The 13,924-nt window shown below is 41.3% G+C and overlaps 1 protein-coding gene across 3 annotated transcripts in view; it reads left to right on the top strand.

The window, feature by feature from the left end:
• The window catches only part of KLF12 (KLF transcription factor 12), a 233,455-nt gene that overhangs the window by 158,462 nt on the left and 61,069 nt on the right, over nt 1-13,924 (top strand). For all 3 annotated transcript variants that reach the window (XM_065744044.1, XM_065744042.1, XM_065744043.1), the window contains exon 5: nt 7,502-7,637. In XM_065744044.1, coding sequence (XP_065600116.1) covers nt 7,502-7,637 — 136 coding nt within the window. The remainder of the gene's footprint in view (nt 1-7,501; nt 7,638-13,924) is intronic.

Genomic DNA, 13,924 nt, shown 5'->3' with positions numbered 1-13,924 from the left:
CATAATTTTTGGGACATTGAGTAGTGCATTTTTCATTTTTAATGGACATTAGTGCAGAGTGACTGTCACTTAAGACTAGTAACAATCTCTTAGCTACTGTATGCCATTGTGCACTGGAAGCAAATGTAGAGGAAAAGTTCCTAAGAGAATAGAAAACACAACTCTTGCAGGCATATCTGAGGTACCTCAGGACTGCTCATTTCTGCAGAATTTAATTTCTGCAGATCTTGTGGTGAGATGTTAGGTCACGTGGGAACCCCATGATGAGCAATCACTTTGATCAGAATGTTGGATCCTAGGCGTTCTTCAGAGAAAGCACAGTGGGAAGTTTAATGTGAGAAGCAAAAACAAGCCAGCTCTGAATTTGGAAATCCATTCATAAAGCAGAAGCAGATTTTCACTTATTTTAAGAGAGCAGCTAAGCATGATCCAGTTTTTGTTTTGATGTAGTGTATCACCAGGTCTACACGTACGTACGTACTTTTACAAAGCTATTAGCACAGAAGTTAATTCAGAAAACTGAGATATTAAAATAAAATGAGGCAGAGGCTTCCATGTTTCAGGATGCTGAAATTTTCTCAATTTTCACACCAGCAAGTATCATCTCATAATGAGTCATTTCAGTGTTAGTTAATACTGCATGACTTAGTGATGAGGCAGAACTCCTGGTGGTTTCTTAGTTTTCTCCTGCTCTTAAATACTTCATTCATTCTTAACCCAAGGGGCTCAGATTTGCTTTTAAATCAAAGATTGTGTGTAGATGTGAAATTATCTAGTGGATCTTAGCAAGCCTCTTGGTGGGATGAATCCTTTCATTCGCTAGAGACTTCATTTGAGGAAATTGAATCGAGTTGTGGTCACTGAAATCTGCCAGCAGCTGTAGCAGTGTGTTTGTGTATGTTCTGTTTCACCTCTGAGAAAGGACGGTCAGAGTTCCTACTACAGGCATTCAGCCCCAGGATTTTTGATGGTGCATGGCCTTTGCAACTATGTCAGCGCAGTTGTGCTGTGTGGCTCTAAACAATTTCTGGGATGAAATCAAGTGATGGGGTTGTTGTTCCATGTTAGCGTGGAATAAAACTCTTTATTCTCTCTTGAGGGAGCTCAGGTCTCAATTGTCCCCAAAATCTGAGGTAGGTGATGGGAAACAAAACACACACAAGTGTGCCTGGAGTGATTCAAATCAAAATTTCTCCTGAAGCATGCCTGTCTATTTGTGATGAGAGCACAAAGTTTCCCTCAGAGGAAACAGAGATGCTGTTTACCTAGCAGCCTGGTAACCTGAGTATGATTACAAGAAGTGGTGTGCTGGGCTCTTGTCAGCCTGGAGAGACTGAAATCCAAAGTATTCTCTTTGCAGGAAGCACCCCAGTGCAAACAGCAGAAGTTTAGAGAGTGCGGAAGGAGAAAAATCTGCTAATTATGTGTCCCTATGGTTACATTATTGCCTTGGGAAGGTGAAGGCTGTGTCCTTTGCCATAAATCCGAGGGATTCATCCATCCTTGAGCCAGGAGACTTGTTCATTCTCAAAGATTCTGTGCCAGAAAGCACAAAATACATCAGCACTAGTTAGAAATTCATACAACTTTAAATCTGTCCCAGCATTGTAGGAGATTTGTCCCCAAAGCCAGGATCAAGTATTGTCTGGCCTCAAAAACCAACGTAAATTTTACAGCCAGAAACTGTGTTTAGTTTGACAGAAGCAAATAGAAGCAAAGTTATATCTGATCCAGATCAGATTTTTTCCCACTGGCAGCTGACAGTTGGCAGGTACTGCATTAATGATGGTAGAATGAGTTCTGTAGTATTTACAGGCAGGCATGCATCGTTTGTCAGATCCATTTGCACATCTTACCCTAAAGAAAGTTCAGGATGAGTTCACTTGTACTCTCTAGGAGAAAACCGCTTTTTGGCACAGCTTGACAAGGTGGGCATCAAAGAAAGGCTGCATATATGTTTGTGTCAAAAGCAGTTATCTGTATTTAGTAGAAAATACTTCTTGAGAGTAACAGGGAGAGAAGGTGGTATGGTTGCTTGCAGCCTTCTACAATTAAAGACATTTCTTAAATAACTTTTCTGGCTTGCCAGTCTTGCCAACATGCTGTGCTAAAAGTTTGCTTCTGGAACTCCTGTTCAGTCTTTCAGTGACTCCTTTGTCTCATGAAACTCTTGCTTTTCAAGAGGAGTAGTAAGGGCAATTTTAGGAGTAGTAAGCTCATTTTCAGAGCCTAAGCTTTATTAATTAAATACGTCTGCTTGTGCAAGGGAGGACTTGATTTAGTGATGCAGACAGATTTCTTTAAGACCCGTGGTATTAAGTTCAAGAAAAATCTTGGTCCTTGGAGGAAGGCAAGGTTAAAATGCACTGGCATGTCTTGTGGACTCACCTGCTTGCCAGTTATTTTCCATTACTCACTTGTCCTCCACCTTTTTCATCTAATTTGTTAAATTATCTCTTGCTTACATCTCTTCCTTCTTCCCAGTTTGATGTTCATTAGGCCAGTAATTGCTCTTAATTCATCATTTATGAACTGCTGCTGGTATTTAAAAACCTTGGTTCCAACCGTTCAGCAGTTGTTCTTAGATGTCCAAGGGAAAGTGAAGGCTGTTGGCATAAGTAGGAATTGTGGACTCTGTATGTATAAAAATCTGTGCTGCAATTCATGCACTGTAGTGAGCGGTGAGGAGGAGAGATCTGTTAGGTTTTCAGCAAGTTGGTTTTTCACGTGCCTCTTTTCTGAGAGGAGAATAGCTTTAAAGGTTGCTTCTCTTGACAGGAGCTGCAGCCGTGCTGTGGAGAAAACAGAGCAGTTTACTCCACATGTCTGCAGCAAAGCTCAACCTCCTGGATAGTGACCTTGGGTCACCAGCATCATGGCTGTCCATAAATATGAAGCAGGAGAAGGAAGGAAGTTGAGCCTATTTTGCTTTTTGTTCCACTGGTCCATCTTGCAACATTTACTCTTCCCCAGTGCTAGCAATGTTGTTGACATAAAAGGAATAATAGAATCAAAGAGTGGCTTGGACTGGAAGGGACCTCAAGGACCATCAAGTTCCAACTTGCTGCTAGATCAAGTGTTAGATTAGATTGCCCAGTGCTCCATCCAAGCTGGACCTGAAAACCACTAGGGATGAGGCATCCACAGCCTCAGGCTGAACAAGCCCAGTTTCTTCAGCCTGCTGTCATAGTAGATGTGCTTCTGCCCTTGGATCATCTTCGTAGCCCTCCCCTGGAGCCTCTGCGCAAGCTCCACATCTTTCCTGTGTTGGAGCCCCAGACTAGCATGCACGACTCGTGATGGGGCCTCAAGAGGGCAGAATAGAGGGAGACAATCGCCTCTCTCGCCCTCTGCTGATGGAACACAGGATAGCATTGGCCTTCCAGGACAGGAAGAGCAAAGAATTAGAGGGTTGTGGAAAGGCTGAGCAGGAGAAGAGGTCACAAATGGAAAGTAGGACAAATATTCATATTTATATGGCTGACATTCAAATATAAGGGAATAATCCCTGCATTGTTCTCTGTAATTTCATGTTCATCTTTAATTAGGTTCACTGTGAAAATATAACAGAAACGTCCTTGAATTTGACAAATGATTTCCATTCATAGCATTTCACTCTCAGCATATTGATATGTCACAACACCCCATGATGTGCTCAGATTTTGGCTGCTGGTGAAGGAAATAGTGTCCGTGGGGCTGTATTATCCTTAGGTGCAAAAGCACAATCCTAATGGCAGCTTCATGGGTGCATGAGGAGTATGTGGAGTACTATGTACTTCACTGAGCACATACAAACAGAAGATATTAATTCAGTATAATTGAATTTTTACCTTAGTACATTCCTCAGGTTCTTTAGAAACAACAGCAAATGGCATAGAAATCTCAATAATATCTTAAGAGCTGGCAATCTGTAGTAATAATGAAACTGTGTGTCTTATAAGGAACATTAGTGTGTTAGATACTGTATACATTTATATCGGCTCTGTAGGTGTATTCATGGTGAAGTGTTCAAAATTGGTGTATAATAACTATATTGTGAACTAAATTGCTAAATAACTTCTGTGATTTTAAGTTAAGCCTAGATGTAAACATCAAGAAAGTTTCTGAGCTGGATCCTTAAAGCTTTTTCCATAGTGCAAGTTGGGTTAAACCCCAGTAAATGGAAAGTAACAAACACATTTTTTTACTTTAATTTTATTTCACAAATGCGTCACCTAGAAAACATTTAAATACTGTGTTTATATAAATGTATACCTTACTGCAATCAGATTCACTTCAAGAAAAACTAATGAAATAAGTAACAATCATCTTAAAGTTGCATTTAACAGTGTAGCCTTGTTTCAGAAGAAATAACTTCAGAAGTAGCACCTTCTTTCCAAATAGTTTTCTGGGGCTAAATCAGCTGATTAGAGTATTCTGTCACTCTTAAATCCAATACTAAATTATCCTTGATGATCAGAAACACATTGAATATCATCATGAATAAGTTGCAATTTTCAGAAACATAGAACGGTGATTATTCTACCTAAAATAATTAAATATTTGAATAATTTCTAAGGTACTGTGTGTTTGTCTCAGTGCAGGTCATTTTTCATTGTCAACAGTCTTTGATTTGATATGCAAAAGGTGCTTTCTTTGGCATACATGCAGAAATAACAAGCAAACAGAATGCAGTCAGTAGTACCAAGGCACTTAAACTGTGCTAATAGAAGTAACCCTGTGCGTCCACACAATTTGCTGTGCTTCAGGAAGGGATTGTTACATTGGCTTACTGAACATATTTTAATAATAATTTCTTTGTGAAGTTCTTTAACATAAATAGAAATGCAGCTGAAGGGTAGTTATAATCAGTCACTGTTCTTTCGCTCAGAAGTGGTTGGCCGCCAAGATATAAATTAAAATTTAAGACCAACTTTCCCTAGAGTCATCACTCATTTAGGGAGTGCTTTCTTTTCAAGAGCCCAGCTATCCATCAGTGCTACTTTTATGGCTGCACAGCTCTTGGAGTAGTATATCTCTCCCGTTCTTCAGTGTAACTCAGTCCCTTTTCTAGAGTCATGTGAACACAGCAACTGAAGAAATGTGGTGAAATGGGAAATTTAACTGTGACTTTCAAAGTTGTTGTGTAGCCATAGACCTACAGCTTATGAACTGTTTGTGATCTGTAAAGGAAACCTGTCCTGCAGGGCTCCACTTATCCAGAGCTGAGGGAGAATAAAAGCTGTCTTTCTTGGAACACATGTAAGAAAGACAGAAAGCATCCTCTCATAGTGTGTTATAGTAGAGTACAAACTAACAAACTGCAACATTAAGCTCATTAAATATACTATCATGCGTTCTTCTACTTCACCTGGCCAAACAAAATATGTATACTTATAAGCAAATATCTTGCCTGCCCTCTCTCCCTACTCCTCCCTTGAAGGATCAGGCATATCCCTCTGGTTTTGCTCTCTGCTCCACATGCTTTCGATCTCTCTCAGAGATTAATAATTCTGCATGGTAATTCACAGGTGACAAGGAGTGTTTGTTTACATGCCCTCTGAAGTTTATCTCTGGATGTGTCCCTTCATGCAACAACCTCAGTTCTCCTTGGCAGTATCCCAGATCACATTTGTGCCCCAAGGTTCCTCTCATTCCACCTCTTGGTTTCCTCTCTCCACCCGCTGTTGTCTGTGCTTCAATTTGGAGGGCAGTAGCCAAAACTGAAGGGAGGACATATAGCCTGCCTTTTTGCTCTCCTTTCCTGTCTCAGTTTTCACAAAAGGTACCTCTGGAGGGCTGACTCTTGACTGTCTGCCAGACTCCATCCAGCCACTCTTCCCTGCTTTAACAGAACTTGGAATCATAGAATCTCTGGAGTTGGAAGGGACCCTAAGAAGTCATCTCGTCCAGCTCCCCTGCAGTGAAAAGGGACACTGACAGCTAGATCAGGTTGCTCAGAGCCCTGTCCAGCCTGACTTTGAAAATATAGTGTGAAAATAAGATGGAGGAGCTCATGGATCGAGGTAAAGGCAGGGAGATTGCTTACCAATTACTGTCATGAGCAAACCAGACTTGACTTGGGGAAGTCATGCCATTTATTTTCAATTAAATGAGTGAACCCTCCCCTGCCCCAGGATTCAGCTCACTCATTCATTCTCAGCTTCCCCTACCTCGTGAGTAGCACAGGAGAATGTGGAATGAGGCTTATGGTCAGAACACAGCAGTTTGTGCTGCTCCTTCCTCTTCATGCTTTCTTCTGGCTCCAGCATGGCTCTTCCTTAGGCTGCAGATCTTTAAGCTAAGCCTATGCAAGTGTGGGCTCTCCATGGCTTGTAGTTCTTGTCATAAGAGCTTGCTCCAGCATAGGCTCTCCCTGGGCTTCGCTGTTAGGAAACACATCCTCCAGCATGGGATCCTCCACAGGATGCAGTGTGGATATCTGCTCCTCAGGCGTTTTCCCCACAGGCTGCAGGGAAATACCTTCTCCACTGTGGTCTCCTCCATAGTCTGCAGGGGATTCTTCACTCATATCTCCTCCCCTTCTTGTCTGACTCTGATGTTCACAGGGCTGTTACTCGCTTTTCTCTTCACTGCCTGTGCAGTGGTTTTGCCCTCTCACAAATAGCCCTGCCCCAAGGCGCCGCCATCTTGGCTGCTGGGTTCAGTCAGCCATGCGCTGCAATGGGGCCAGCATGGGGCAGCTCTGGCTGTGCCTCACAAACACCACTCCTCAGTGCCTGCACCTTGACAGAAACCCACCACATTACCATGCATTATGGATGCTGTGAGCTGTGGATGGACAAAATAGTCCTGCGGTGCTTGGATATTCTTAAGACTCGAGAGCATGTGACCTTTCAGAAATATCTGACTTAAAGGAAGGAGCTCAGTTGCCCAGCATCAATCACCTGAAAGTTAGTCATCTGTGCAAAGTTATTTGTAGATGCTTTGACACATGTTATGTGGAAGGAAGGCACCTTCAGAGGTTGACATTGGCACTGAATCGAGTCAGAAACCAGGGTGCCTGACCTGTATTAGATGGCTAGCTGTGAGCTGACTGGAATGACACAGATCTCCACCCAATGTGTCTCAGAACAGTCAAAAGCACAGGATCACTCTCGAAATTTAGCTGTAAAATCTACTCTCAAGTGTAATGTACAAAACACAAAGCAAATGTGATGCGTTCCCTTTGCTTCCTGAAAACGACCAGAATAATTGAGGGTGAACTGAGTTTTTGACAAAAACTGTGTGTGTATATTCATTTGTGTTCATTGACTCGAGTCCACAGAATGCATTCCTGTAGCTTGTGTGCATTCAAATGTTTGCATGCCTTCAGAAACATTTGTGTTTATCTGTAGTACTATGCTAGATTATTTTGCAAATTTGTCATCTGATTTGTGCAGCTCTGAGCAAAATGTGCCATGCAGCCTAAGTGGATGGATGTGTTGTACACCCTAATGTTGTTCTGGAACAAGATTAATTTCAGCATGCTCATATTAACCCATTGTATGTCTCTTTCCAGCACAAATGGACCCCCGAGGCCTATCTCCCAGGCAAATTAAAAGTGACAGTGATGATGACGACCTGCCAAATGTGACCTTAGATAGCGTTAATGAAACTGGATCTACAGCGCTCTCCATAGCCAGAGCAGTACAAGAGTAAGTATCACCTTCCCAGAGTGAGACAAGTATTGCCAGCCAAGGTGCGCCCTGGCTGATGGAGGCACCTGTCATCAGCAGCTCTGCAGAGGTGTCCCTCAGCTGTGAGCTGGCCTACCTGTTAGCAGCTTTTCTCTTTAGCTTCTTTCCTTTTAGGAAGAGATAGCTACTTCTCTCTGCTCTCTCTGATCCTCTTTTCATTTCTTTCCTAATTATTAGATAAAATTTCTGATCAAAATGATTCTCCATTATTTGCTTGCAAAGATCGTAGTGTATTTATATTTACTCCAAAGGGATACCAGATTAGTCTTCTCTGAAACAAAAAGGAACTTTTTACTGATTGAAAGCAGCATCAGGAAGTTTCTTCTAGTTGCTGTCAAATAGAAATCGCCCACATTTCTCATGAAGAATAGAATAATTGAAAGGAAATTAGTGAGGGGCTTTGAACATTTTTTCCACTACTGCTATTTTTCTTTTACTTTCGGGACAGACAAAATATATTCTGAATTTAATTTCTTTATTGCTCGTTCAAAAAAAAAAAAAAAAAAGAGAAAGTTTATCACAAGCATCAGTAATTCTACAGACAGATAAGCTCGCTCAGTCACTGTAGCAGCTGGAAGGGAACCAACTGTGAGGTAAATAAGTATTAATATCCCCATTTTATAGGTGAGGAAAATGAGGCTATGTGTAAAGGTCACCCTGTAAGTCTGAAGCAGAGCTGGAAATAGCACTAGAGCCTCCAGGCACTGAAGCCTGTGCTAGCCCTACAAAACATATTACTCCACCCAAGAGGTTCAAACCATGGGCGTTCTGGACATTACTGAATAAGAGGTGATATAATAAAGGCCATTAAAAATAGTTGTTATATAATTAATTATAAATTCATTTTAAATGTATTAACTCAATATCTAAAAGTACTTACATTCTCTTTTTTTTTCCTGGCTGTCAGTAGCCAAAAATGCTGATGTTCCCAAAGCAGTTATCTATATGCTGACAGAAAGCTGCTGTGTTTGAGGGAGAGCTATGTTTTTGGTTTTTTGGGGTTTTTTTTTGTACTGTTCGGGCAGTTGGGACAATAATTTTCTTCCTGAGGTATTCCTTACGTTGCCCCATTCCCACTGTAACTCACCATTCCACTCAAAGATGCAGGAAGATCTGGTGCTGTGGAGGAGAGGGCTGGCAGTAATGATTCTCCAGCGCAGACTTCAGCAGGAGCTGGCAGCCTATAAGAGCATCCAGCCATGGTGCTTCTGTGAAGTCCACCTGTCACAACTCAGGAGGACTTTGATCAGGCACCTGCTAACTCATCTTTAGGTCAAGCACTGAAATGGTGATCCTCAAAACCGTATTCCCCATGAGCAGAGAGGGAGTGTGTTAAGGCCAAAGCAGGGTGCTTGCTCTCACTGTAATTAGCATGCTCCTATTCTGGCAGTGATAGAGGAAGGAGACAGTTCTTCACAAGTGCTGCTGCTGGTTGACTGACAGGCTTGCACATATTTTGGATTTGCTAGTTACAACACCCAACCCTGAAGTGCCAAGTATTTTTTTTTCTCAGTTTATAGCACACATAATAAGCCAGAAAAATAATACAACCCATCATGATTTTGCTTTAAATAGTTTTGCCTAATTAAAGAAAAGAGAAGAAGGCATGGAGAGCTAGTGAATACTTCTAATATATGACTGTCAGGAAGATGCTATTTTATGTGCTTGCTATTGCTGGAACACTTAGAGAATCGGTCAAACCATGAAAAGCTTTTTTAGAATAATGCATTCCACAATTTATGAAGGAAAATGTGTTGAATATTACTTGGCTTGCTCTGGAGCTTAAGAATTAAATTAAGAAATTTAATAATATAACATCAACTCATCCTTGTTACAGGTTTTATTTAAACAGTAATCTGTTAGTTTATTTCAAAAGCCCCATTAGGAAAATTTAATTTGACCATGATCTGCAATTTGTCTTATTTTTTTACTTCATTCTCAGTTGCAGACAGTATACATACAGCTGCTGAGCTGAAGAAAGAGATGTTAGTACATTATACTGACTCCATTCAACTCGTTTCTTCCTCAGTCTATAATATATTGCCTTACAAGCAGGCTCCATTCTATAATTTTGTCATCTAGCATGTACCTTAATTTTAGATGTCTAGCAAAGCAATCCACTGAAATTAAAAGCCTGCATTCTATGTCCCATTACTGCAGGGAGGGAAGTGCCTTTGAAGCCTTCCAAAGGGAGATCCTCTGTGCTCAATTTAGTGCCTAAACTTAGCAGACAGGAATTTCCTCTGAAGACATGGACAGGCACCTCCCATTCCCTGAGTAACCAGGCAGTGTAGGTGCATGCAGAAAACAACTGCTTCAAGTGGATCTAAGTTAAGTGTTGAGATGAGGTAGGTCGATCTCAGAGTCTAGAAGACTCTCCTATAGCAAATGGTCTTTCTTAGCAGTATACAAGTGCTTTCTTGTGAATAGTTAGATGGTTGACAACAACAAATAACTTACTGGCGAGAGTATTCTCTTCATGGAGGATAATGGTTAGAAAATACAGCTTGGCTGCCTCCAAAGGGATGACAGTACTGTTCTTCAGTATTGGATAGCTGTTGTCTTTGTTTAATGAAATGCCAGGCCTAGTTTGTATGTGCTAGTGGCAGGTGCCAGACAGCATTTGACCTTTCTCTGATTGGGTATCATACATTTTTTAAATTATCCTTCATAAGGATTATAAATACACGTCTATGTAATATATATTTGCCTGTTGGCCCTTATCCTCCAATTGCCTAATTAGACATCTGCAACACAGATATCTGCATCCAGGCTCATTATCTGGCCTCCCAGCATATGGAGCAGATAGCAGGAGATGTGCCCAGCTGGTTATTCTTTTGACCAATGCTAGTTGTCTAATTTAGGGAGGGAGAGAACCGTCTAATTTAGGGAGGCCATGTACACAGCTGTCTAGGGTGTGCACATTGGCCCTGCAGGTCTCCAGTGCCAGGTGAGGGTAAGCCAATCCATGGCTGGTCTTGAGGGTCAGTGTGCCACCGTGTGGGAGTTGGTGCTGCATGTTACCAGCATCTTCCCTTGGGTCTAAACCTGCTAATTTGGATGAATAACACCAAGGATTAACCATGAGCTGGAAAAAACTAGTCAGTATGTGAGGGGGAATTGTATTAATATAGCCATTTTTAAGCTTGTCGCCTTGAGAATTGCCCTTATGTGGGTAGGTCACAGGATAGTTTGTAATGCCTGTATGACAGCTTTGCTTTTCATGTCATCTAAAACTGAAGGCATCCTCCTGTGTTTCTGCTTTGTTTTAGATCCATTGTAGTCTTACTAGGAAAAAAAAATCTTACCAGAAAAATTCTGACAGTCAGATGCTAAAAGCCACATGTTTGGCATTAGTTCTTATTTACTTAAACAGAATGTAATTTGGGTGCATATTTGTAAAATAACCAAGTATGACTATTTTTTCTCAGGGAAAATGCCTTCTTGCTGCTAGCTTTGTATTGGCAGAGCTTGCAGACTTCTCATTAGTTGGTTTGGAATGACTTTGTAGTCCTACTTCAGCTCAGCAAACCCAATCAATAATGTAAAGTTATAGATAAACAAAGTCATTATTTCAAGCAAAGCGCTTGGGTGAAATTTCTTTATGTGAGAGTGCTGCTTTATGGCAGTTCCTGTGCCTTACCATATCTTAGATTAAGAATAATTTATTAATCTTAGATAATTTGCTCTGTCTGGCAATAAATATTGCCTCAATATGTAGATTTCAGTGAGCTTTGCACTGTAAGCAGCGTTTCATTCTTTTTCTAGTATGTTTTACAAACTCATTCTGACATGTAGCTCTCTAACAAAGAGCAGATTTGCTTCTCCATGCCTGACACCACTGGGTGCTTATTACACAGCAAGAATAGCATCATATATTCAGGGTCAAATCTCAGACACACTCCAGAAATCTTTATGAAGGCAAGGGAAGAGAAAGCATTAGTCAAGCCTTGGAAGACCAGTAAAACGTTTTAAAGTGCCCCCTTCGAGGCTGTTCCCTCAGCCTGGCAGCCCTCCCACCCCTGGGTAGCTGTGATGCAGTGGATCTCAGGAGCCACCTCATGATACACAGCAATGCAAACATTGCACAGGGCTTTCATCTCCTTATCCTGCATGCTTGCACCATATAACTCCAGTATTTTAAAACATAAGCTCCATCCCCCAAAAAACACGTGCCATGTGATCGCTCCTACCTGCAGAGACTGAAGGCAGAAGTGGGAGAGGCAGAGGGCGAGTTTTAACGTGAACTTTTGATAGGTGTATTGGTTAAAAGAAAAAAGGAAAAAAAAAGAAACCTGAAGATCCAGAAATTCCTTTCTGTCTCTACTGACTTTTTTTTTTTTGCTACGGAATGTAGGTGGATGAAACCATTTTGCTTTTTTTAAATAACATCAAGGAGAAGATGTACTGTGCATGTGAACTGATGTTGCTTAAGGTAGATTCTTGTTTCTCTCAGATGACTTGAGAGACAGAAAATTCAGAAAAGAAATCCTGAATACTGGTGGTTGTAGCTGCAGCTACTTCATAGGAACGTGATTTGTCATCTGGATGTGACCATGGTGGCCTTTAGCGCGAACTCTTTTTGTGCTGTGCTGGATGCTGCTCATTGCTTGCTTGAAAATGAGACTGGGGGATTTGACCCTGCTGCCTTCTCTTTGGCTATGTTATGAGATGGATATGTTAATGCTAATGTGATCATCTTAGTTTATTTTTCAATTCTGATGGAAGATAGTTTTGTATACTGCATTAGTGAAAAACAAAGTCCTCAGCAGATAGCACAGCCACGGTAGCAGTGTACTCTTAAGATGGTATGCAGTTTTCACATCTATTTTTTTTCTCCTTATATCACTTATTTCCACAGTCCTGTGGTTGATTTCTATCTCTCATGAGTTTTATAAGTGTGTTCCCATCAGCCCATTCATTTTCTACACTGATAATGTCTGTTTTCCTGCTTCAGCTGCAATCATTACTACTATTCTGCTGTTCATTATAGGGAACTTTCACCTCAGGCTTTTCCTCTAGTTACAAACAAGGTACTTTATCCTGAATCTTCTAAGAAACCTAAGGTTGTTTTGCCAGTACTTGTGTGAACTTTGCTTCTCTCTCCTCTATGCCCTCTATAAACAAATGCTCAAATTAAAACTGGCATACAGTTGTGTGGTGATTTTGCCCATGGAGAACTGAGTAGTGCTGCTCCAGAATTCCTCAATAAAACTTTTTTTTTTTTTTCACTTGAGAAGGCTAGTTTGTCTAAAGTAAAGCTGTGGGAATACATCAGCTTCAATTTGACTTTTCTCATGAAGATTTCCCAAGTCTGGGATGCGTTTGTCCATTGCAATAAGTTTTTTCCATCTCTGTAAAGCCTTAGAGCAGAAGATGGCACAGTTGCTGCAATGCTCTCAGGAGTGCCAGGTACCCCAAAAACTGAGAAAATAGAAGTGCCCATGGACGTCCTATCTGCTCACAGACTGTTTTGCCATGGGACTTCCCTTCAGCCATTGAGTCACTGTACTGAACTGGCTGTGCACAGATATTGACGTAAGTGGGATGCTCTGGTGATGTAGAGCCCCATCCTTTGTATTATGGTTGGTGCCCTCACTTCGTGGTTATTTCAAGGATGCTTTCTGTTCTAGTTGTACTAAAAGTGTCAGCAGTCTCACTTGTGTACACTGTGGCAGAAAAGAAGGGCGCTGTGCTTTGATAAAATGGCGCTGGGTTGGGCAAGGGCTGGCAGATGTGTGCTTTGTCTCAGCTGGCCTAGGGAACATCTGAGCAGTACTGACTGTGCAGTTTGAACTTAACCTTGCAGCAAGGTTCATCTTTCATAACTCATGCTATCTGAAAGTTGTGCTTGAATGTTTTGGATTTTCTTGGAGTGGAATACTTCTAGGTCTGCTCATCTCCTCAGATGCGATCATCTGCCTTCTGGAAATGCCTGACTTCACCAGTGGTTATGAGGGAGCCTGGGCAGATGGCTTAGGGAGAACAATTAACCTTAAGACTACTGCAGGTCTGTGAGGAATTCTGCTCCATGGGACTTTCTAAGGCCATGATAGAAGTCTATGACTTATGAAGAAACTCAGCCTGAACTCATCTGAACTTCAGGTCTATGCCACTACTACAGACTATGATCTCTACTCACATGCAGTTTGTATTACTTTTTTCTTTTGCATATGCAACATTTTACCAAAACAAAACAAAAAAAAAAGTTCAATAACTTGATGGTTTGGGCAATAAAATTGAAG

Source organism: Cyrtonyx montezumae, unplaced genomic scaffold (assembly GCF_038088225.1).
Source record: "Cyrtonyx montezumae isolate F1298 unplaced genomic scaffold, pur_monq_1.0 scaffold_3, whole genome shotgun sequence".
NCBI lineage: Eukaryota > Metazoa > Chordata > Aves > Galliformes > Odontophoridae > Cyrtonyx > Cyrtonyx montezumae.
This window is presented reverse-complemented; position numbering and strand designations above follow the sequence as displayed.